The sequence below is a fragment of the Hyperoodon ampullatus genome (genome assembly GCF_949752795.1).
Source record: "Hyperoodon ampullatus genome assembly, chromosome: 5".
Taxonomy (NCBI): Eukaryota; Metazoa; Chordata; class Mammalia; order Artiodactyla; family Ziphiidae; genus Hyperoodon; species Hyperoodon ampullatus.
Genome location: NC_136918.1, coordinates 94061167 through 94087576, shown reverse-complemented (window position 1 = coordinate 94087576; position 26410 = coordinate 94061167). Strand labels below are relative to the sequence as shown.

At 35.1% G+C, this 26410-nt stretch overlaps 1 protein-coding gene across 2 annotated transcripts in view; it reads left to right on the top strand.

Annotated features, from left to right (window-relative positions):
- The window catches only part of ALCAM (activated leukocyte cell adhesion molecule), a gene marked incomplete at both ends in the record, with an annotated part of 204408 nt that overhangs the window by 132180 nt on the left and 45818 nt on the right, over window positions 1-26410 (top strand). For both annotated transcript variants that reach the window (XM_079705015.1, XM_079705014.1), the window contains 5 exons: window positions 9973-10073; window positions 13947-14166; window positions 20979-21043; window positions 22270-22357; window positions 22814-22996. In XM_079705015.1, the coding sequence (XP_079561141.1) occupies window positions 9973-10073; window positions 13947-14166; window positions 20979-21043; window positions 22270-22357; window positions 22814-22996 (657 nt within the window). The remainder of the gene's footprint in view (window positions 1-9972; window positions 10074-13946; window positions 14167-20978; window positions 21044-22269; window positions 22358-22813; window positions 22997-26410) is intronic.

Sequence of the window (26410 nt, the reverse complement as noted above, 5' to 3'; positions counted from 1 at the left end):
TTTTGCTGTGATTCCCTTCTCTGCTTTGCCATACCACTTTCTCTACCTAATAAGCAGCTCATACAAATTCCATCATGTTCCTTCAGGAGTAGGCCTCAGTATCTTATTTATATATTTCCCCCACAAAGAACATCTAGCACTCTGCCTATAATAGGTGTTCAGTGAATACTTGATGCATGTTTGAATGTATGAATAGATGATTTTTGAGATAGTCCTTGAAGGATATGTAGGAATTCAGCCAGAGCAGATGGTCCCAAGGAACAATAATAAAAAATGAAGCAGAGATGGGGTAAAGCCTAAACTAATTGAGAAGAATTGTAACTTATGCAGCCTCATAGATCATTCTATGCTTAGAGTATAATGTGGCATGTGGTAAATTGAGAAGGTAATTTTCAGCACAGCAAATACTGGTACTGTGTTTTTTAAATTGTATTGTTTTTATAGATCTCCCTTCTATGGCATAATATGGATTATTACATTGACCTATACATCACTAAAAAGATATATATTTTGAGCACTTCCAAGTAACATGCCAAACTTGGAGGTAATATAAAGAACACATATATTAAAACATATTCCTGAGTACTAGCAATAATAATTTGGTAAGATGTTTTTTTCCATCGAAATGTTATTCCACAGTTGAATAACATTTATCTAAAAGATATAATATAATGCATTTATAAAATTATAGGAACTGATGAGAGAAAGAGAAAAGAAGAATTACTCTTTTTCTTATATGTAGGCATTACACAATTATACCTACATTATAATATATGACACTTGTGAAAGGCAAGGTAGAAAGTAAAGTTTGAACAAATGTATTCCTACCTCTGATTCAGCAAAAACCCAACTTGACCCCCAATACCCAAGTTTATAAAGAGAAATTGAAAATGAAAAAGGGGATAGAATAACAGTTTTCTGTATTTCTCAAAATGACATTTGATTCCCTCAGATGTCTTCTCCCACCTGCCATGCAGTCCAAGTTACTTGGGAATTATAGGCCCTTGTACCACACACCACACACACAGACACACACAAATCTTACTTGTTATATATTACATGACCTTGCCAAAAATTTTAAACTCTTGTTTCATTTAATAAATTTATGGGAGGAATTATGAGATAAGATAACTGTGTCATTGAATCATAAAATCAGGCTTGGAAGACTCTTTAAAGGCATCAGCTTTATTCTCTATCAGTAGAACTATGATATTTTATCATATCAAATAAAATATATATGATATGTACACTTTAGAAAGCATATATAGTAGGTATAATTTGTGCTTGATTATAGTACATGAAGTAGATTTGCTAAAACAGTATATTTTTTGTAATTTCTTGGATTGGATTGGATCCCAATATTTCAAAGTTAGAAATCAATCCTCCTATTATAGTTTAATATAATATGTTTCTGTGAGGAAAACAAATTTGATAATAACCAATGTTACTATGTGCCATTGCTTCCTCCATCCCTTCATTCATATTCAGTGATTATTTAGTCCTACACTAAGATTCTATTTTACAACAATGATTCCTTTATTGGAAACCACAGTTTTATTAAATGAGTGAAAGTCTAAATCAGTAGTTCTCAACTAGATGGGATTTCAGGGTGCAGTTTTTCCTCTCAGGGGACATTTGTCATGTCTGAGGATTTTCTTGTTGTCATATTGAAGAGAAGGTGCTACTGGCATCCAGTGGGCAGAGACAGGTATATTATTAAATGTACATAGGACAGCGCCCCACAATCAAGATTTATTCAGCCCAAAATGTCAATAGTAATGAGACTGAGAAACACTACATGTTTTACATGTTTTAATTAAAGTTGTACATATCTTAATTCATTAATAAAGCAAATAGGGACACTAGCATGTTTATCTGTCAAAATCAAATACATATGAACGTAATTTCTAAGGATAACTCTCATTTTTACCCACTTCCTCCCCAACAATTCATTTGCACAAATATATCTCTAAAATTTATGTAGAACTGGAATTTAGTTTTTATGTTGTAAGCTCTGAGCCAATTATAATGTGATTAACCCTTCTATGGCACCTAACAGGGATACAGAGCTAAAAAAAAAAAAAAAAAAAAGCTTTTAAGGATGATGTTGCTTTTAAAGTATCAGTGCAATAAAAAATAATTAACCATGCTAAATTGCAGCATGTAAAATAGACTCTGATGAATTCTGGTCCTGTATTATTCTATATTATTTGCTGTACTTCTGCTTGAAACATGGTAGCAGATTCTGATATTTAAGTGACCTCAGCTCAAATGTCTAGTTGTCAGCAATGCAAAGAGAATGATTACTCTGACCTTGATAGCCCTTAAGAATTACTTTATACAGAAAAAGAAATTCTCATCAATATTGCCAAAATTATTAGTTTTATTATTTTAATTAGAAATATAAACTGTTCACCTAACTTCAGAAGGTTGCCAGTCTGTTTCAGTGCCTCTTTAAATTATTTGCTGTATAAAATGCGTAACTATAATTATCTTGTACTTTATGATCACTTGCCTGAGAATTCTACATGTGAGAATTATTTGGTCAAGAGATTTTTCTTATGCTGTGCTTATCTCATTTTATTCCCACTGAATTCTCCTATGTAGTCTTTCTAGGTTCTATTGTTCTTTATTTTTAGCTAATAACTCTTCATAAGAATCATTAAATTATTACACACTGCTTCTCAAATATAACACGTATTTTTTTAAAACATCTTTATTGGAATATAGTTGCTTTACAACGTTGTGTTAGTTTCTGCTGTGTAACAAAGTGAATCAGCTATATGTATACATATATCCCCATGTCCCCTCCCTCTTTCATCTCCCTCCCCCCTCCCTATCCCACCCCTCTAGGTGGTCACAAAGCACCGAGCTGATATCTCTGTGTTATGTGGCTGCTTCCCACTAGCTATCTATTTTACAGGGGATGGGGAAAGGGAAGCTGGGACAAAGTGAGAGAGTAGCATTGACATATATACACTACCAAACGTATTTACATTTTACGTTATGTCAGGACATTTTGATAGCAACAGTGATAATAATAATTCATAACACTATGTTAAAATTTTAAAACACATTTAATACAAAAGGTGATTTAGCCCGGGTTAAAGTATCTTATGACATACAATATACACATAGACATAACATGTATAACACAGAGATTCATACCCTTGTGCACACACACATTTCCTTCTATATTTTATATTTTGCCTCTTTGAGGAAGGACATCATAGACATTCTATATTTGCAATTGTATCCAATAATATCTATGCTACAAAACCATGAATAATTTAACCAACTGATATTACAGGGAGAGAATTGCAGGGGAATTCTAGTAGGCTAAATTTAATTCAGACTTGGCAATTCAAAGATAAAAATCTCTTGCTTCTATGAAAAGTATAAACAGAATTATTTGTCTTGACAGGTGCTTTGGGTCTCCCTGGCACTTCATCTCAAAGACTGAGATGTCTCTAGAAATCAGGATGCTAATTCATCACCAAATCACAGTAGTCTTTGTAGCTACTTTATCCCTTGGGTGTTAGAGATATTAGCCCTCCCACATGTGTAAGCCTTAGTCTTTCTATCAGATGAACCTGGAGCCCTTATACTCTTACCTGAAGAGGAAAGCTGTTGATTATAACAAACTTGAAAATTATTTCTAAAATCATCATGACTGTGGCTCCTAATGCCACAAGTGATAATGCAAATGATTAGCATGCATTCTGCCCTCAGTCTGTGGACCAGGGCTTCTATCTGTAACTATTGCCCTTTTACATACTGCCCTCATTCTTGTCAGATCTCTTATTTCCCTTGCATTTGCCATGCTCTGAAGAGTCCTGTCCTGGCTAATTTTGGATATCGAGCTGTCACTACAAGACTCAATCCATGAATTTGCAAATACTTTTAAAAATAACTCTTTGCTTTGTGGTAATCACAAGTAAGGAAAAAGCCATTTCTTAGTGTCATTTGCAGATCACATAGCACAAACAATCCTTAATTTCTCTTGAAAGGGAAGGGAGAAATGTCCTCTCCTGTAGTTTAATCCATAAACTCATAAGAATGTTGGCTTTGTGTTTGTTTCTCTTCAAGTAAGAGAAGGCCATCCAAGCCCAAATCCATGTTCCTTACACATCGAAGACACTGTATGACAGCCTTTTCAGTATTTGGTAGGAAAAAGAATTCTCAAAGTTCCAGTGTTGTCAACTCCTCCCTGGTTTTTAAAGATGTTAATTTGATAACCAAAATGGAAAGGATGGCACAAGCTTCAAATGAAAAATCATCTTATTAGATGGCCAGTAAATGCCAGACATTGTCCCTGGGATAAAGTGATTAAAAATATATGGTCCTAAATTTTTAGAAATGCACAGCCTTCCGAGACTGACCCAGGAAGAAATAGAAAATATAAACAGACAAATCAAAAGCACTGAAATGAAACTGTGATTAAAAATCTTCCAACAAACAAAAGCCCAGGGCCAGGTGGCTTCACAGGCGAATTCTATCAAACATTTAGAGAAGACCTAACACCTGTCCTTCTCAAACTCTTCCAAAATGTAGCAGAGGGAGGAACACTCCCAAACTCATTCTAAGAGGCCACCATCACCATGATACCAAAACCAGACAAAGATGTCATAAAGAAAGAAAACTACAGGCCAATATCACTGATGAACATAGATGTAAAAATCCTCAACAAAACACTAGCAGACAGAATACAACAACACATTAAAAGGATCATACACCATGATCAACTGGGGTTTATCCCAGGAATGCAAGGATTCTTCAATATACGCAAATCAATCAATGTGATACACCATATTAATAAATTGAAGGAGAAAAACCATACGGTCATCTCAATAGATGCAGAGAACGCTTTCGACAAAATTCAACACCCATTTATGATAAAAACCATCCAGAAAGTAGGCATAGAGGGAACTTATCTCAACATAATAAAGGCCATATATGACAAACCCACAGCCAACATCATCCTAAATGGTGAAAAACTGAAACCATTTCCACTAAGATCAAGAATAAGACAAGGTTGCCCACTCTCACCACTATTATTTAGCATAGTTTTGGAAGTTTTAGCCACAGCAATCAGAGAAGAAAAAGAAATAAAAGGAATCCAAATCAGAAAAGAAGAAACAAAGCTGTCACTGTTTGTAGATGACATGATACTATACATAGAGAATCCTAAAGATGCTACCAGAAAACTACTAGAGCTAACAATGAATTTGGTAAAGTAGCAGGATACAAAATTAATGCACAGAAACCTCTTACATTCCTATACACTAATGATGAAAAATCTGAAAGTGAAATTAAGAAAACACTCCCATTTACCATTGTAACAAAAAGAATTAAATATCTAGGAACAAACCTACCTAAGGAGACAAAAGACCTGTATGCAGAAAATTATAAGACACTGATGAAAGAAATTAAAGATGATACAAATTGATGGAGAGATATACCATGTTCTGGGATTGGAAGAATCAACATTGTGAAAATGACTCTACTACCCAAAGCAATCTTCAGATTCAATGCAATCCCTGTCAAACTACCACCAGCATTTTTCACAGAACGAGAACAAAAAATTTCACAATTTGTATGGAAACACAAAAGACCCCAAATAGCCAAAGCAATCTTGAGAAAGAAAAATGGAGCTGGAGGAATCAGGCTCCCGGACTTCAGACTATACTACAAAGCTACAGTAATCAAGACAGTATGGTACTGGCACAAAAACAGAAATATAGATCAATGGAACAGAATAGAAATCCCAGAGATAAGCCGACACACATATGGTCGCCTTATCTTTGATAAAGGAGGCAAGAATATACAGCGGAGAAATGACAGCCTCTTCAATAAGTGGTGTTGGGAAAACTGGACAGCAACATGTAAAAGTGTGAAATTAGAACACTTCCTAACACCATACACAAAAAATAAACTCAAAATGGATTAAAGACCTAAATGTAAGGCCAGACACTATTAAACTCTTAGAGGAAAACATAGGCAGAACACTCTATGACATAAATCACAGCAAGATCCTTTTTGACCCACCTCCTAGAGAAATGAAAATAAAAACAAAAATAAACAAATGGGACCTAATGAAACTTCAAAGCTTTTGCACAGCAAAGGAAACCATAAACAAGATGAAAAGACAACCCTCAGAATGGGAGAAAATATTTGTAAATGAAGCAACTGACAAAGGATTAATCTCCAAAATTTATAAGCAGCTCAATATCAAAAAAACAAACAACCCAATCCAAAAATGGGCAGACGGCCTAAATAGACATTTTTCCAAAGAAGATATACAGATTGCCAACAAACACATGAAAGAATGCTCAACATCATTAATCATTAGAGAAATGCAAATCAAAACTACAATGAGATATCATCTCACACCAGTCAGAACAGTCATCATCAAAAAATCTACAAACAGGGCTTCCCTGGTGGCGCAGTGGTTGAGAGTCCGCCTGCCGATGCAGGAGACACGGGTTCGTTCCCCAGTCCGGGAAGATCCCACATGCCGTGGAGCAGCTGGGCCCGTGAGCCATGGCCGCTGAGCCTGCACGTCCGGAGCCTGTGCTCCTCAACGGGAGAGGCCACAACAGTGAGAGGCCTGCGTACCGCAAAAAAAAAAAAAAAAAAAAAAAAAAAATTTATCTACAAACAATAAATGCTGGAGAGGGTCTGGAGAAAAGGGAGCACTGTTGGTGGGAATGTAAATTGATACAGCCACTATGGAGAACAGTATGGAGCCTCCTTAAGAAACTAAAACTAGAACTACCATATGCCCCAGCAATCTCACTACTCGGCATATACCCTGAGAACACCATAATTCAAAGACTCATGTACCAAAATGTTCATTGCAGCTCTATTTACAATAGCCTGGACATGGAAGCAACCTAAGTGTCCATCGACAGATGAATGGATAAAGAAGATGTGGCACATATATACAATGGAATATTACTCAGCCATAAAAGAAACGAAACTGAGTTATTTGTAGTAAGGTGGATGGACCTAGAGTCTGTCATACATAGTGAAGTAAGTCAGAAAGAGAAAAACAAATACCGTATGCTGACACATATATATGGAATCTAAGAAAAAAAAATGGTCATGAAGAACCTAGGGACAAGACGGGAATAAACACACAGACCTTCTAGAGAATGGACTTGAGCATATGGGGAGGGGGAAGGGTAAGCTGTGACAAAGTGAGAGAGTGGCATGGACGTATATACACTACTAAACATAAAATAGCTAGCTAGAGGGAAGCAGCCGCATAGTACAGGGAGATCAGCTCGGTGCTTTGTAATCACCTAGAGGGGTGGGATAGGGAGGGTGGGAGGAAGGGAGACGCTAGAGAGAAGAGATATGGGAACATATGTATATGTATAACTGATTCACTTTGTTATAAAGCAGAAACTAGCACACCATTGTAAAGCAATTATACTCCAATAAAGATGTTAAAAAAAAAATATATATATATATATGGTCCTCTTCCTGCTGTGATTGTGCTTTCATCATACAAATATATTATGTACTTGAAATTCATACAGCTTTAAAATCAATTATAAAAATTATAAAATTTTTAAATCAATTATAAAATATAAAATTATAAAATTTGGTGTATATTAAAGTTCTGTAGAGAAGAGGAAAGAAAAATGGTCTGTAAGAAAGAGCAAAGCATTAAATTTTTTGGAAAAGGAATTTTTTATTTCCCTGTACCTAGCAAAGGATTCACCTCATTGGTACCGAAGCTGTGTAAACTGTTTTCACTCCTTGACCAACCATGGGAGCACTGTCAGTAGTCAAAAGAAGGTGTGTTTTTATAATTATAGTAGATAATTAGAGGTGCATGTCTTGCCATAATTTAAGAAGAGATTCACATTATCTTAGAGTCATTACATATTCAAGTGTCTTGCTGTATATTGATGAAAAAAACAAAATATTAAATCAAAAAATGGTTTCCATGGTTTGGCAAACCTGCATGAACAGATCCTAAAATACATTATACAAGTTCCACATTTAATATCCAAAGTATTGTAGAAAACAAGTACTATATTGTGAAATAAAGCAATTTCTTAACTATCATCACTTTGCCTGTCTGCCACCACATATCTAAATCCTCACAGTTTTTATTTTAACAGGCTGAAGAGACCTTATAGTCTTATGCTCTTCAATGATTTATAGCAAAAAGGAATTTAAAGTATGGTGGACACTAAACAATTAAAAATTTTTGATGGAAAATTGTAATTTTTTTAACATCTTTATTGGAGTATAATTACTTTACAATGATGTGTTAGTTTCTGCTTTATAACAAAGTGAATCAGTTATACATATACACATATTCCCATATCTCTTCCCTCTTGCGTCTCCCTCCCTCCCACCCAGTAATTTTTCATTATAAAACAGAATGTAATAAAAATTGTAGTAAAATTTTATCTCTAATAGCAAGTTAAAAACACATTCTCATGGCTTATACTTTGTATTCTTTATTTTAACAATGTTAAAAATGCTGGAAAGTAGTTGTGCAGTATATTTACATGAAATTTGTGTTCTTTGTAATGCTTTTGTTCACTGGAGCAAAATTGCTTTAGAGGAAAGTAGCTTCCTCAATTGACAGAATTTTAAAATAGGAATTTTATTACCTTTTCTTTCTTTACTAAGGTTAATAATTTTTTCCCTATATGAAATTTTTATATGTTGTGATTGATGGGTAACAGAGAAAGATAGTATCCACCCTGTCTTGTTTCTTCAGAAAGTCATAAGATGGTGTTATTCATGTGTTGTAAATTGCCTTAGCTTTGCACTTTAGCACCACCTGGTGGACCAAATATCATTTCTTTTTCTTTTCAGTTTAAAATAAAGTTAGCCCCTTCACATTCTGTACCCAATTATGACATATCTTAATAGGTATTTAATTGTAAATGTATCTAACTTTAAAGATAGTTGTAAACAAAATAAGGTAAAAAGATCTGATATATTTCCTAAGTACTATACAATTGCCAAGTTAAATGCCTATGTTTCTTTAAAAAGTTCATAAATATATACAGATTTGAATAGTATGTTACATACGTATGCAAAAATGTGGGTATTGTTGATAATTTAATTATTGATCGTCACGTTCTTTTCAATAAAGATTAAATAAGACCAGGAAGTTTTCTGTACCTTAGTAGCAAACTATTGCTTAAGTTAGACTGTCTACCCAAAAAGCAGTGTAATCACTTCATGAAGAAATTTCATACTACAAATACTTTTTTTTTTGGCTGCCATGCAGTTTGCAGGTCCTTAGTTCCCCGACCAGGGATTGAACCCGCGCCCTCAGTAGTGAAAACGTGGAGTCCTAACCACTGGAGTGCCAGGGAATTCCTTACAAGTTCTTTTCCTGTTAATATTTTATTTATAATTAAAATGAAAATGAGTATTTTAACCATTACTACTGTAAAGCAGGCCATTTTCATGCTCATTTTGCCACTTATATTTAAGATTCTGTTGTGGTCTTATATGTGTTAGTTCTTAGTTTTTAATAGTTTTTGAATTTTTCCGAATTTAAGCTTAACAATATTTTCAAATGAAAAACACAAACATATTTAAAGCTAGTTTTGAGAATTTTAAGCATGTTAATCTCTTTGTATAGTCCCACATTTCTATGAAATATAGTGAAGATTTTTCTTATGAAATACAGTGAAGGTGAAAATAAACCCTCAGATTCCACACTGTTCCTTTGGCATATACTACTTATCTATTCCTCGCTAAAACTGAGAGTTTTATAGATTTGAATTATGTGACATTTGAAGGCTAAATAAGAGCTGTTGATATTTATAGGAAATATGTTCTAACTACATACTTTGTTGTATGCCATTTAAGATAAAATTATAATACATAAGCTTCATTAAGACATGCATCTTGAACTGAAGTTATTTACTTTATTTCAAGAAAACATTTAAACTCTTCTCTTCTTGTGTTCCTTTTTTTCTAAAGGTCTTGGATGGTATACTGTAAACTCAGTATATGGAGATACCATTGTCATGCCTTGCCGACTCAGTGTACCTCAGAATCTCATGTTTGGCAAATGGAAATATGTAAGTGTGACCTACCTTGGACTTGGTTAATTGCCTCTAGTTTTTGAAAGAAAATTCCTTCTGTGAGTAGATGTGAATTTCAAATTAACGTAATGGCAATATTCTACTGTAGGTATAAATGTAAAAAGGTGAAATTAATGTGTCGAATATGTCAAAAGAATAATCCCTAAGTCTTACATAACAAATGTTATTTTAAAATAAAGCCAATAAATAGGTAATTCTTAGCTCAAATTAGTCCGAAAGATTCACCCTGAAGTGTTTGAGGCAGAAGAAAAGGCAGAGTTCCAGGGTAAAATCAGTGGAGTATAGGACAGAGCTTAGTGGAAGATGGCAGCCTTTCTGTACACACTCATGTTTTGTTTGGTGTGGTTACTGCAAAGGCAAGATGTATCATAAGCCAGAGCATTCAAATGTTCACTGAAAATTAGTCATCAGTATTAGAAGCCTGTTACTGGTACTTGGTCTTAGAACTCAGTAGAAGTGGTAGGTCCTTTTAAAATTTAACATTGCTGATTTTACTCATTTTTTGCAGGTAGCAAAATCATATTTTCCCAGGTATCAAGGTACCGATGGGTCTGGAAATGAAGGGTAGATATCCTGGTAGGTGATGTGGAAAGGCTAGGTAACTTTGATAAAATATCTCAATTTCATTACCAAGACCAACAAAAGGTGTCTGTGTGGCACAATTTCCCAGTGCTAGATCACATGAGACTCACAATGGTTTGCAAGCTTAAAAAGAGGACATATGTTTCATTGAACACAACTGGCAAATTTTCCCTAGGTCCATGAAATGTTAAAAGGTATTTGAATAGGAAAAGGATTTGATGGTCCAATAATTTTTTTTGACTTTGGGCATAGATTTTTATTATGTATTATTCTTACACATGTAAAAAAAAAGCAGAATTAATTGGTTGATATATTCCTGAAAGCATCTTACACTTCTGAATTACTTCAAATCCAATCACACTTCTTCTATATTACTTTAATTCTTGTGATGGTCCAATAATTTTTGAAAAGTTTTTTTACTGCAGTACTTCTCAGAGCCTTTCCTATATTAAGATACATGATGAATTGTGTGAGTTCATTCATTTCTTAAGTTCATTGAACCACACAACTTTTCCTTTCAGATATCTGCAAGAACAAATGTTCTGCAGAATAGAAACATACGTAAGTTGCACCCCAGGAGTAGTATAACACAATCTTTTAAAATATGGTTCTGAAGTCAGACTGACATGTTCTACCATGTATTGGCTGTGAGATTCTGGATGAGTGAATTAATCCCCATTTTCTCATAGAAAAAAAATGAGATAATAATAATCTTCCTTATAGTGTTCTGAAGGTTACATGAAATAACTCATATCAGAATATTTACCTAGTACTTGGCACATGGTAATTGCACGAAGAGTGTAAGCTGTTATGAGTGTGGGGCTACTAAGCTCTAAACACACTGTGTGAAGGGCAGGTGAAGGCAAAAGAACGAGATGAGGCAGTATAGCACTTCCCTGATCCCTCCTCCTGTTATCCAGCTCACACTGGGTAATTTTTAACTACTTCTGGCTCCCTATAAAAATGGAAATATGAAGTTAAGGCCTATGAGGACAAAGTCTATTAGCACCCCTAAAATTCCAAGGGTCTGGGAGACTACCACCTCATTCACCATTGAGTCAAACTTAGTGCTAAAATAAATAGAATACAGTGGTGAAAACTTCTGTGATTATAGACATTTCTGATGCCCAGGAAATAATTTTCACCTAAATGGAACTGGCACAATGGCAGTGAAAACAAATAATAATGGCAATTTTCAAATTGTTAATGAAACAAAAACCTTCAGCAATAAACTGATGAGATACATTTGAAGTACCATACGCTCTAAAAGCAGTCCTGATTCGCAGACATAATATACAACCTCTAATTTAATGTAACCTGAAAGACAAAGAGCAGATTTGGAAAGAGTGAAAGGGAGCAAACATAGAGGAAAGATGGATTAGTTTCTCTCTTACTGCACGGTAATCTCCCTGTGAATGGAGATCATAGCTCCCTGTGCACTCCGCCCTACCTCACTCCCACCACCTCTTCACCAGCATCTGCCTCTGTGCCTGGTACAGAAGAGGCATCTAACGGCTGTCGAGAATGATATAATGTAGTTATAACGGAGCCGGGCTGTGGAGCTCCAGTCTTGGCCCTGCTGAGATACACTGGCTGGGGCAATGGACCAGTTATTTAACCAATCTCTGTCTCCATTGTCTAAAAATGAAGCCAATATTATGTGTAATTTACAGGGTTGTTATGAATATTAAATCCATTAATGCATGGAAAGCCCAAAGAAAGTACACTGGCATACAGTTAAGTGCTCGAAATTTAATAACTATTATTTCTTGCATAAGTGAACAAATATAGAAATTTAAGATACTGGTCTAACTGGTCTGACATATTTTTCTTAATGAAGGAATGATTTAGTACAAGGATTTGCATTGTAAACCTGTGGCAAAATTAAAAGATTTAAGGAGAATATTACTGATGTATTCAGATATTCAACCATCTAAACCTTTTGGACTCCAAGATTAGCTTAGTAATTGTCTTAGTCAGCTTGGGCTGTTATAACAAAATACCACAGACTGAATAGTTTAAACAGTCATTTATTTCTCACAGTTCTGGAGGCTGGGCAGTCCAAAATCAAGGTGCCAGCCGATTCACCTCTTGTGGAGGGCCCTCTTCCTGATTTGCTGACAGCTGCCACTTGCTATGTGCTCACAAAACCTCTTCTTTGTGTTCTCATTGAGAGAGAGAGCTCACACGTTTCTTCCTCTTCTTATAAGGTCACTAATCCCATCATGAGGGTACCATCCCCATGACCTCATCTAAACTTCAACACCTCTCAGAGGCGCACCTCCACTAATCCCACATTGGGGTTTAGGGTTTAGGCATATAAATTTAGTCCATAACATTAGTAAGTATTAATAATTTTTAAAATGTTACTCCTTATAGCACCTTGAAATTTGTCATGCACTTTAGAATGTTTTATCATATTTTATTTTCTCAAAGACCTTGTGAGGTAAGTAGAAGAGGGATTGGCCCTTATTTTAGATTATTGCTAGTAGGTAAGAGAATGTTTGTGGGAGCAGAGAAAGAAATGAATTATGTCTCAGTGTTCTTGGCATAATTGTATATGCCAGATTTTATATGAAAGCCCTTCGAGCTAAGTTTTAAGATTCAGATAGCAAAACTATGGGTTTTAGTGATTAATCTAATTCTGTTGCTTAATGGACATGATCATTTCACAAGGGCAAATACTGTTCCTCCATGAAGACTCATTAAGCTGTGTTATGTGTAAAGGTCAGCTGTGTCAGTTCTGGCTGAAACTTGAAAAGTGTGGACACATAAAGTATGTGGATTAAAGTAATGAACATGCTAAAGATAATTGCCTAGGATTTCTAAATGAGTGTTTGCAGCTCAAGTGTATGCTTGCTCTGATAGTTAGCTGAAAATCCTTTTGTAACATAATACTTATATGTTTGTTTTCATCTATATTTTTTCTTTTACATTAGACATAAGGCCAACTCTTGTCATTTTCAAACAGTTACTAATTCTGTCCTCCAGATGCAAGAAAAACTTGGATTCCTAAAGTTCTGTCCTTTCATTTTTGTATATTTAAATTGATACCTGTAAAAGAACTTACAGCTTCTCCTCTTATGAAGAGTAATTTTCTATAACCAAATATTTATATGAGGCACTTATCTAAAATTATTCTTCTTGGACCAAACTACAAATTTAGGTGGAATAATACAGCCAAGAAAATTTTGTTGTTCTGGCTGTAATCCTGAAACATCTAAATATGCCTGTTTTTTAAAAATGTATTGTTATTTCAATTTTTAGGAAAAGCCTGATGGCTCCCCAGTATTTATTGCCTTCAGGTCCTCTACAAAGAAAAGTGTGCAGTACGACGATGTACCAGAATACAAAGACAGACTGAACCTCTCAGAAAACTACACTCTCTCTATCAGTAATGCAAAGATCAGTGATGAAAAGAGATTTGTGTGCATGCTCGTAACTGAAGACAACGTGTTTGAGGCACCTACAGTAGTCAAGGTGTTCAGTAAGTAGTCTGCAGTGTAACTACTAAGTGGGATTGTTGGCTGGTATTAGAAAATGTTCTTTAGAAAGAAGACTGAACTCTCTGTAGTGTATCCACAGTAGGCATCTATGTAAGAGGACTTCTAGAGATCTTCATTCTGCTCATGCATGCTGTCAGTGAGGAAAACAAAAAACCTGAAATGCAAATACGAGCTTTACAATGAGGAACTAAAAGAATATTCTGTTGTTTTGTTGGGTAAAATTTCCTGTGATATGAAGTACTGCTAAATGAAAACTGGCATGTGATCCTTTACTTTCACTGATGTACAAGTAAATGTTCTGTGATATATATTGATACATAAATATATAATACATGCACATATTCATGCATATCGTGCCTACATATATATGCATTAGGCTAAACCATATAAAAGTTGCCATTTGATATGTAAAAACAATAAAGTACAAACAAGAGACCTAAGTTTTCTATATATATGTATACATGTATGTGTATATGTGTGTGTACACACACACATTTTGACCTTTAATGCTTAATGCTAGTTGATTTACTTCTTGAGACTGTTCAGGCAGTTTAGAAAATTGCCCTAAAATAAAGAAGTTCACCACACTCTAAATGTGTACATGGAATCCACCAAGGAGAAAAAGTAGAGGAGGGTTGGAACAAGAAAATGTTGTAGAAGAAACTTGGAATAATTACTGGAGGTTACTTTGCCTTATGATAATATATAGTTAATGTGCGTGTACAACTAGCTATGCAAATGAATGACTTGAGAAGTTCTAATTAAAACTTTTTTATCTTTTAATATTCTAATAAAATATCCCACCTTCATTACATCCTAATAGAAATTACAGGGAGAAAAATAGGTCTCGAAAGTTTCAGAATGCCAGTCTTTTTTAATTAGGGAAGAAGGTCTCACTTTTCAGTTTTTTCCTCTGCTTTCTGATAACTTGACAGCACCTAGAAATTATTAAAATAAACAGGGAAGAAAGAAACCCAGAGGGCCTTGCTACTACAGCAATTAACCATGGATTTTTCCTTTCTCTTGTAATAGCCTATACAACTAAGTAGAACTGTCCCTTAAGCATTTATATGGACTTCAGTGCTCCTATGGACTCATGACAAGGATTCAAAGAGTGCTTATACTATCAAGGAGACCTTTGTTCTCCCGAAGAACCTTGTAAAAGCATAGTACACATTTCAGTTTATTACCTTTCAGCTTAGAAGGTACTTTCCAGAAACCATCCACTCAACTCAATCATTTTATGGATCAAACCAAGTACCAAGCATTTCCCAGTTATGCCCCCTTCCATTAAACACCCCGGATAATCTCCATCCTGTATTTGCCAAAGTCCCATGTATTTCTTCTTTCTTGTCTTTTATTTCACTTTGATGTTATTAGGAAGATGGATGGTGTGCTGCTAAAAACACTTTTTCTAAAGAGACCACCCAAAATCTTTTAATTAGGCCATGACATCATAAATATAAGTACACAAGAATGTACTGCAGTAGGTACAGAGATTAAGTCACAGCATTCTAAAGTTATGTGTATTGATTTGTCATTGTCATGTTTCTTTGTTATTATGTTAAAATTACCAAATGTCAAGACAGTCTACAAGAAAGTTGAGAAAATTCAGGTTGTTCCATTTCGAAGAAACATTTGTGACAATTTTCAGAATATAATTTTTTAAATGCCAAAAAAGTTCATTTGGCCTAATTTGATAAAATTTGTAAGCTGTTTTGGAATACAGAGGATTTCTATGGTTATAAAAACAAACTCACACCTTGCATACCATCAGCTCCCCCTACCCCCTTCTCTTTTGAATGTTGTTGAACACAAAGTGATTCTCAGAAACGGAATTTGCATTCCAGGCTCTGGGCCAGAGAGAAATTAAATAGACAAGTTACACACTTTTGAAAATGGGGTTTTATACTAGAAACTGTGGGACCCTCCAAGTCCAATTAAATAAACAGCACAGCTCTTGATAAAGAAAGAGCTTGCAAGAGCATATAAGGGCTTTGCCTTTTTTAAAATAATGAATTTACACTGGATCATTATTTGTGAAGCAAATAGCAGCTGTGACATGGAGGCTTTCATTCTACACATGTATATATTGCAATCACTTAAGAGTTACTAGGCTCATCAATCAGTCCTCTGTTTCCTTCTGTCGAGTCACCTAGCACCTAGCAACATGCACTGTGTACCACAGAATGAGTGTGGTTAACGTGAGCTAATCCCAGATCAGTTTGCTGAAGTGTCCTCCTGATGAGCACAAACTGTTTTTATTCAAACTAGAGGCCATGACTGATGACTTTATTACTTCTGATGTTGGTTTGTTTATTCAGTTTTAAGCTATATCTCAGATGCAAGAAATCATGCCCATAAAGCAGACCAGATCCAAGTAAGTCCCATGCTTTGTCACCACTAATGAGGCATTTTTGTTTGGTTGGTTGGTTAGTAGTTGAATGGCATCAAAATCAAACTGTTTGCATTTAATGCACATTTGAAGTTAATAAAACCATCCCTTAGCAAGAGTAGATCTTAGAGGTTGAATGCTTGCCCAGAGAGCCAAATGGCTGTCAGTGGTATAATGGAAAAATCACTGAACTTGTCATCAGGAGATCTGGCTTTATTAGATCTGCTGCTAATTTCTGACCTTGGGCAAGTGACTTCACCAGTCAGGGCAGGGGCTTCGATTCCCTCCTCATCAGTAAATGAGTACTTTGGATTAGGTGGTGGTTTTCCCACTTTGTTCCTAGGATCCTCTTGACGTGCTAATGAATAGGGCTGAGGTGGGTGAGGAGCTGCTTCTACTTGATTAGCTATAATTTGCCCACTCAATATTTCGAAGTTTTTCCATGATATTTTGTTCAAGGGGAAAAAAGGGAGAAGGGCTTGAGTACTAAAAAAGCATTTGAAAACCACAATCCAGCCTAATCTTCTGCACTGGTGTGTGTGGTATTAAAAGGAAGACTGTTCCCGTGACTTCCACCTGGACCAACCAGCTCTTCTAGTGATGGCTGACATCACAGTGTTATTTGAGCTTTCATTGGGACACTGTTCTCAATGTTTTATCAAAACTGAGCATCCCTCCTCCCACCCTCCCTGTGAAAGTTATTCAACTTTCAACTGCAGGTCATTTTTATTTTTTCAGAATGAAGGAAGCAGAAAATACCTTTTTAACAAATGAGATCTACACTGTATATTTCATTTTGATTCTTTAAATATAAAAAATACCTTTTCCCATCTCATAAGGAAAATAAACTATGATTTCATGCTTACAGTGATTTACTTAAAGTACATCAAGAGTTGATTGCTGACAAAGTACTGAGAGAAGCACCCTTGACTCAATGTAACCAGTGCACCTGCCTTTTCTTGCTCTCCCATATCAAATTGAGCCATCCTCTGTGTGAGGTTTTTGAGAATAACACTCATGCATTTGGGTGATATAGAGCAGTTTTGCATTCATCACTCCATCCTCACCTGGCTGTGAAACTCTTGACAAAATTATTTTACTAATGCAAATAAATTTGTGGTATGACTTTTCCTTTCAATTCTATACTTAGTTATGACTCCTTGAATCATATTAAGACATAATTCACATAAAGTTTTTTTAAAACACTTTGGAATCAATATGCAATTTTGCTAAAATAGTACACATTCTCTTTTATGGTCTTCTAACTAATACTCATCGATTGTTACAAGCTAATATAAGAGAAAGTTACATACAAAATATGTATTTAATATAGAAGGTTTGAAACAAAAGTTGGAGAAAATAACTCAGAGAAATGCGATAGGTATTACCATTACTTTCTCAATACCCACTGTGACTCTCTCTTCTAAGTGGAAAAGTGAATAACAGTACAAAGAGGGCTAAATTTTAAGCATACTTTCATCAGGTTTTCCTGGGTTTGCTGCAGTTTTATTTTATTGAAATAAGAATAAATTTTAGAAAGTGCTTATGTAAACAAAGAACACATGGCCATGTGGAAAAGACCAACAATTGTAACACATCAGTATTTATGGATATATGGGGTTTATAAGTCAAAGTAGAGAAATATATTTTACATTAGAGGAAGTATGTTCCAAGTGAATTGGTATCTGATTTTGGTGAACTAAAAATTAGTATAACTTAACAAAACTGCCCATCCTCGTTTTCTATTAAGAGCCTAATTTTTTTGGAGGATTTTTCAAATCTCTCTATATATTCCAGGCATAGATAGTACTGAGGAAACAAAAAACTATTTGCTCTTTTTTTCTTGTTAATCCTGACACTTGGTCAACCACAACAATTAATTTAATATCTTACCTCTCTTGAGCTTTCAGAGAGGTGTCACTGAATAACTGATTTTAGTTCCCAGAGAACTTACACTTACTCAAGCTCCAAGATTTTTGTTCTGTTTAAATATTTTGGATGCAGCCCTCTCTCAAAGGTATTAGACATTTGCCATAAAACATTGAATTCTAAACATAATTTAAGGTTTTATCAATAACTCAGAGTTGTAATTATGAACATTAATGATGTTACATTAAAATAGTGGTAAAACCAAGACTTACTGATGTGTATTGGAGAAGGCTTTAATCCCCTACCACATGTTTCCCAGGAATTGCTATTTACGTTGTTTTGATTTTTATAATTTATTTTTTCTAATTGAAAAAAAATTTAAAAATTGAAGTATACTTGATTTACAATATTATATTAGTTTCAGGTGTACAACATAGTGATTCAGTATTTTTATAGATTATACTCCTTTTAAAGTTATTACAAAATAATGGCTATATTTCCCTGTGCTTCACAATATATACCTGTTACTTATTAATTTTATACATGGTGATTTTTACCTCTTAACCCTCTGCACATATCTTGTCCCTACCCCTTTTCCTGTCCCCACTGGTAACCACTAGTTTGTTCTATATATCAGTGAATGTGTTTCTGTTTTGTTATATTCATTCATTTGTTTTATTTTTTATATTCCACATATTAGTGATAACATACAGTATTTGTCTTTTTCTGTCAGACTTATTTCATTACACATAAATACCCTCCAGGCCCATTCATGTTGTTGCAAATGGCAAAATTTCAGTCTTTTATATGGCTGACTAGTATTCCATTAGGGGTGTGTGTGTGTGTGCGTGCACATGTAACATCTTCTTTATGTGTGATGGACACTTAGGTTTCTTCCGTATCTTGTGTATTATAAATAATGCTGCTAAAAACATAGGGGTACATGAATCTTTATGAATTAAAGTTTTTCTTTTCTTTGAATATATGCCAGGAGTGAAATTGCTGGATCAGTTTTTTATATTTTTGGTCACATTCCTAACAATCAGGTAGCCAGGTGTCACTTCTTGTATGCGTTAATATAATTGTCTGTTATGTTTTTCTATGTTTCTTTTTTCCATTTTTTTATCTTTCTTATGTTTTCTTTCCAATCTGTGCATTTAGAATATAGATAATTGCTCTACAGAAAATTGTATCAAGAGAATTATACTTCTAGAATTAATAGTAAATGGGCCTCTTATAATTAAAGTGTAAGCTCAACAGATAGGCAGATTCACTATTATTATTAATTATTCTAATTTCTAATATAAAACAATTGCAAAGGGAAAATTAACTCAGGATATTAACCTGAAGAAGCTTACATTATTTTTGCATACAATCTTGGTGATACCCATCTTGCTGTTCCAAAGACTTTTTGTCTTCATCCTTGTTTTCTATAATGGTCTGGGTAGGTAACATGTCTGATAACTGAATTCCAAATTGAGTAATAATTATACAAAAGGAATTTAGTTTAGCTTGGTAATCAAAATTAAAAGTATAGAGATGGTAGACAATAAGACTATGAAAGAGAGAATAGCTGGTTGTTTTTGTCTATTTATTTGAAAATAGAATAATTCTCCATGAGACTCACAAAAATCAATGACAATGAGGCAATATCCATTTTCTAGACTAATTGTTAGAGCTAATTAAAAAGTTTAAAAATCCATCAATGGTAGATAACTAATAGCTAAGAATAAAATAAGTTTAAATAATACCTTGCTGCAATTTGTAATCAATTTTCCCCAAAGCCTCTATTAGAATTTATGCTTACAGAACTTCCTATATTTAAAACATTTCTGTCCATTATCTCAGGTTCCAAATTTGAAAGATTTTCTCACGTTTATAATTTCATAATATAACTTCATTTAAAAGATAAGGTGTGAGGTACACAGGAAACTTGGGCTTCTACATCCCTTAGCCACTTTGCATTTCCCATGATTTTAGAGCAGTGATTCTTAAACTCCACTGTGCCCAAGAATCCCCAAAGGAACTTGTTTTAAAAGTAGGTTTATAGGATTTTCCCCAGATATGCTGATTTAGTTGGCCAGGTAGAGCCCAGAAATCTGCATTTTAAATAAACACCTCTGTGATTCAGATTCATGTGGACTCAGGTTTTCATCTAAGGAGATGGAAATTATTAAGTAGAAAGTGCACATGGTAACCAATTGCAGATAACATATCCTCTTTAGTATATTAACCTCTGTTTACAATCTAACCCATACTCACTGTTTATAAAGCATCCAGAAAACATTACCAATATTTTATTCGCGGGAATAATAAGCACTTAAAATAATATTTAATATAATAAAGCAAATATTTGGAAGGGGTAAATTAACCAGATTTCTTAATTATAGATTATATGGGAAATCTATTTTTTATTTTGTTGCTTATTTTTCTACTTTGAGTAAATGAATTATTTTTCTATAAACTGAACCACAAATGTTCATTTTCTTCTCCCACATGCACTTAAAATCTTTCTCTACTTAACTTTAGAGCAACCATCTAAACCCGAAATTGTAAGCAAAGCTCCATTTCTTGAAACAGAGCAGCTTAAAAAGGTAAGAACTTGTTTTTGATTAATTGCCTTTCCTTAGCCTAGTGTTGAATGCCTTCTCCTGGCCTCAGATGCCAGGACAAATAAGATAGACTTTCCTCAGTGGAGCTGACAGCTGACAATGTTCCAGGTGCCAGTCAGAAAGTCTGCACAAGGTAGAGAGGAGACACAGAGGAAGGTGTGGTCATTTCTGAAGGGAGGAGAGGGAGATGAGAGTAAAAAAAGGCATAAGTCTTTCTTGTTTGAACAAAATGGATGTTTAATGAAGTAATGACACATGAGTAGATTTTCTCCAGAGCAAAGGTAAAAAGGGCTTTCCAACAATATGAAATAATACCATGTTAAAGAAAATGGCATGTTTGGGAAACACATTATTTGCGTTGCTGGAATTTTGGGTGCTCAGCCAGTGGGCAAGAGAGTGCAATAAAAGATAAATCTCGAGAGTTAAAGAGAAGCTGGATTATGACAAGCCTTCTGTCACGTATAGTGCTTGGTCTCTATCTTATTGACAAATTAAACTATTGAAAACTTGAAGTTAAGGGATAAGATCAGATTTAAACAATCACAGTAGCAGAGGTTTGAAGGAAGTCTGTATTGAAGGAGGGACAAAACTGGAGTTCCATATATGAGCACATCACTTGATTCATAATCTCATTTTCACTAACTAAAATAGCCAAATTTTCCTTGGCTGGGGGAAAAAGCAAGTTCAGAATTCTTTGAATCAGATTGAATTTGACTGCATAATACAACACTAAATATTAAGAACATATGTGAAGTAAAGTGGTGGGGATTATAGATCGTGGTAAGTATATGTCATCTGAAATAAACGTAGCATGAAGCTGGAGAGGCAGCCTCATTTTAACACCATTAATGATTCTTGAATACACAGATCTATGAACCATGGTAATAGCCAATGTTAATATAGTTATGTTATTTAGTTAATTTTAAAACTGAATACTGTCAAAATGAATTGGGTAATGCTTTTAAATGAATGTGATTTTATTAATGGCAGCATCTATTGCACATTTTAAAATGGGCAAGACCATAATTTTAAACACAAAACATTGTTTTTATACAAGAGTGCATTCATTCAGTCCTTAGTCAAGGCTTGGAAAATGAATGGGTCAGGAAATCGTTGGAGTAACTGTGCATCCCTTGAGGAGTCTGGGGCTTTCAAATGGACAACCACTGATGGAACCAAGGTTGTAATATTTCCTCTTTATTTTGCAGTTGGGTGAGTGCATTTCAAAAGACAGTTATCCGGATGGCAACATCACGTGGTACAAGAATGGAAAAGTTCTGCAACCCCTTGAAGGAGGTGGGTAAGAAGTGGGCAATAAATTCAGATGACATGTTTTGCCTTTCTCTTGTCTAAGCATTCCTTAGACTATCCTGAGTCTAAATTCATTGCCCTCTTTTGATCTATGACTCTATACTTTGTTACTTTAAGTATCCATTAAATCAGAAGGGATTTTTAAAACATCATTTTAGATCTTGTGCAGAAGAATCAAGAGCAGAGAAAATTATTTCTCTATATGGCATGTTCTAAAAGTTAATTAAAGTGAGTGGGAGATAGAATTCCAGGATTCTATTTCTGTCCATGTCTCTGATTCATGTTTTTGAAAAGACATCTACCTCACTACATGTCAATTTTCCCTCCTGTTAAATACAGTAAGAAGGACAAAACTACTTCTCAAAGTTGCTGTGACAGTTAATTAAGGACTGTGATTTTCCGATGAAAGATCCTACCATTAGTGTTCTTTATTTTCTTCAGCGGTGGTCATAATTTTTAAAAAGCAAATGGACCCAGTGACTCAGCTCTATATCATGACTTCATCCCTGGAGTACAAGACAACCAAGGCTGACATTCAAATGCCATTCACCTGCTCTGTGACATATTATGGACCATCTGGCCAGAAAACAGTTTACTCCGAGCAAGCAGTCTTTGATATTTACTGTAAGTAACTCAATATAAAATTATGCAATTTTTATGTATTAGAAAAAATATTCCAATGCTATTTTAAGTCCCAATCCGAAAGCTCTTTGGAATCTGCTTCCATGGTACCCAAATAATCTCTTCCTCTTTGCAAGACCTATAGAATAAATGCTTATGCATCTATGATATCTTTCACTCTCTACTTTGTTATTTATAATCATCTCTTCTGTATTCCACTAGACACTAAGTTTTCTTAAACACAAGATCTCTAACTTACTCTGATTTCTTCTGGTAGTCCTCAGCCCTGACGCACAGCCTTGGATTTCGTAGGAGTTCAGAATGCCATCTGATGGTTTTCTGAATGAATGACAGATGAATAGAAGCTTATGACTGATTGGTTTTCTAGATGTGGAATTTCCATTTTAATAAAGAAATTTATTTTAATAATGAGATCAATTGCATAAAGGTTAAATAGGATTTTGAATTCCAACATGTTTTGGTTAACTTAATAGATTTGAATATTAGACTACAAAGGAACTTTCTTGATCATCTGATCTAAGTCCATTATTTTAGCTAACAGTAAAGTGAGACCTAGAGACTTGCCCTAACTTAGCTGTGGCAAGTGGATTAGAATCCTTTTCTCCAATGCTGTGCTCTTTCCTGTAAGACAGGAGTCAAGATAATATGATTAAGAGCAAAGATGCTGGCAATCCAGTCCCAGTGCTGTTAGTTTGTATTTCTAGAAAAGAAGCTTAACTACTCTACGTCTCAGTTTTCCTATTTTGAAATAGGAAAATATTAATGTAATACTTAACTCATGGTGTTATTATGCAGATTAAGTAAAATCAAAAATCTAAAATAGCACAATATATAGCACATTAAATGTTCGTTATTAAGTACTATCATCATTATTACTATATAATCATTATTACTTCATAAGGATAGACTAGAGATATATTTTGGGGAAAGATGCAAGAAAACTTTATTATTACTTTTTAGTGAATCAGAAATTCTCATAATACTGCCTTATGTTGTAGAATAACCTAGTACTTCTACGTCTATTTGAGAGAAAGGGTAGAAATGCCCACTGAACCTTCAAAGAGTTTTATCTCAGCTACATTTTTATTTTGGCTCCATGAAGTGCAGAACCTTATAGAAGAACAGAACTGAAGTTCCACATGCCCTAACCATAATGGGTTGTTTTGCCTTAAACTTTGTAAATAAATTTCAACTTGATTTAAAAGCAAGGATTGAAAGGATTTCATCATGCACAGCTTATCTAAAATCAAATTATTATTTCTGTATGTGGAAGCAGAACTCTGTTCAAAGATATTCAGTTGGAAATAAACTATCTTGGTGTAAGTATAGGAGTATAAGATAGGAAAGAGCATCAAGATGAGTGAAAAGGATTGGGAAACTGGCTTAAGAAAGAACAGAAATGTATGTGAGTGTCAGGCATGGGCAAATAGATGGGCAGAAAAGTTTTTGGATGAGGAAGAAGGAAATGATTTTACTGTGGCTGGCTGTGTGGGGAGCATTGGGCACAGCTTTTGAGAAGGCACACTGTATGCAGTTCTGGGCTTCATGGCAAAGACCCGAAAGTGTTTAATATATAGTCCTGACATTCAAGGGGTTTACTATTCCAATAGGTAAGTAAGACATGTACATCAGAAGGAAATTGTCAATGCAAAGTTGCAAGTGGTAAGTGCCACAGGGACTTAGTGGACAGTCCTGAAAGCTCAGGTGCCCAAGGACAGTGATTCCAAAACTTCAGGATATGCATCAGAATCACCTGGAGGACTTGTTAGTAAACAAGTTACAGGACCTGGCTCTATAGCTTCTCATCCAGTAGTCGTGGGGAGGGGCCCAATACTCTGCATTTCTAACAAGTTCCTTGGTGATGCTAATGCTAATCTCTGAGGACCACAGCTGGAGAGCCACTGCTCTAGGGTGACTTTAGAGAAGAGAAGGAGGAGCTAAATGGAAAGTACAGAAGAGTACACTCAAGAAAGAGGAAGCCTGAGAAAGACGCGCTGGTCCACTCCTTTACCCTATCCAGTCAGTAGTTTTTTTGTTTTTTTTTTTTTGTGGTACGCGGGCCTCTCACTGTTGTGGCCTCTCCTGTTATGGAGCACAGGCTCCGGATGCACAGGCTCAGCGGCCATGGCTCACGGGCCTAGCCGCTCCGCGGCATGTGGGATCTTCCCAGACTGGGGCACGAACCCGCATCCCCTGCATCGGCAGGTGGACTCTCAACCACTGCGCCACCAGGGAAGCCCCCCAGTCAGTAATTTTTATAGAATCCAGTCAGAAGTTTTACAGAATCTAGCTCTTTCATCTTTGTATGTGTCTGATTCTGCCTTCTGACACTGCCTAAGATTATGCCACCATTCCTCATTGCTGGTATTTTTGTAACAACTTCCAAAATAGTATTCCTGTCTGTGCACGCCAAACTGCCCTGCAAGCTCCTGCCAGAAATATCTTTCTAAAACACAAATGTGAACATGTCACTACTGTGATTAAAACTCCAGCGACTCCCCAGATCTCTCAGGTTAATCTTTAATCTCCCAATTTCAAAATGCCTTGAGTCCCCTATAGCCATGGTCCTGACGTGTCTCAACCTTCATCATTTAACTACTTTCTGTAGTCTGTTCTATTTTCCAGATTCCTCCTGTAGAATACTATGTACATTCCTATCCATATGCTGTCACTATCTTACCTTTATTATCCAGCAAACACCTCCTTATTCTTCAAAACCCAGCTCCAGGGTCATTTCCTACAGGAAGCTTCCCAGTCTGGAGGATCTGTAAGCTACCAGTGATTACTATGCTTATGCATCTTAGGCAGTTTTTGTGCTGTTACAGTCTTAATTGATAAGTTTGGTGTCATCATAAATAAACTGAAAGTTCATTGAGGTCAGGGAATTGCTGTTTTTTGACTTTGTAACTCTTGCACTTAGTGCCTGCACAAAACAAATATTAGCCAAATGAGTGAATAAATGAGTGGACAGAGGATAAATAGAGAGAAGGGAGAAATAAAAATTGAGTAGACTCTTTTGATTATTACGTAGGGGTATTTATGGAGTAGTGAGATATAAGAGTCTTACCTGAACTAAGTTCAAGGCAATTGTGGATACCAGTTTAAGAAATTTTTATTTCAATTTTTACATATTGGGAATGCGTGAAGAATTTTAAATATCATTGTAATATTCAAAGCACTACTTCAAAAACTTATTTAGAGAAAAAAATATATATATAAAGATGTAGAAAAGAGAAAGAAGGCTCATGGTGAAGGACCAAATGAAGTTTGAAGGCAATGTTTCAGGTGTAGATTATTTAGAGCCTGTGCTAGAGAAGTGTTGGTGGGAATAGAAGGGGAGGATCAGATGCAAACTATAAGGATTAATCATTAAGACTGGGTGATTGAGTGGATAAG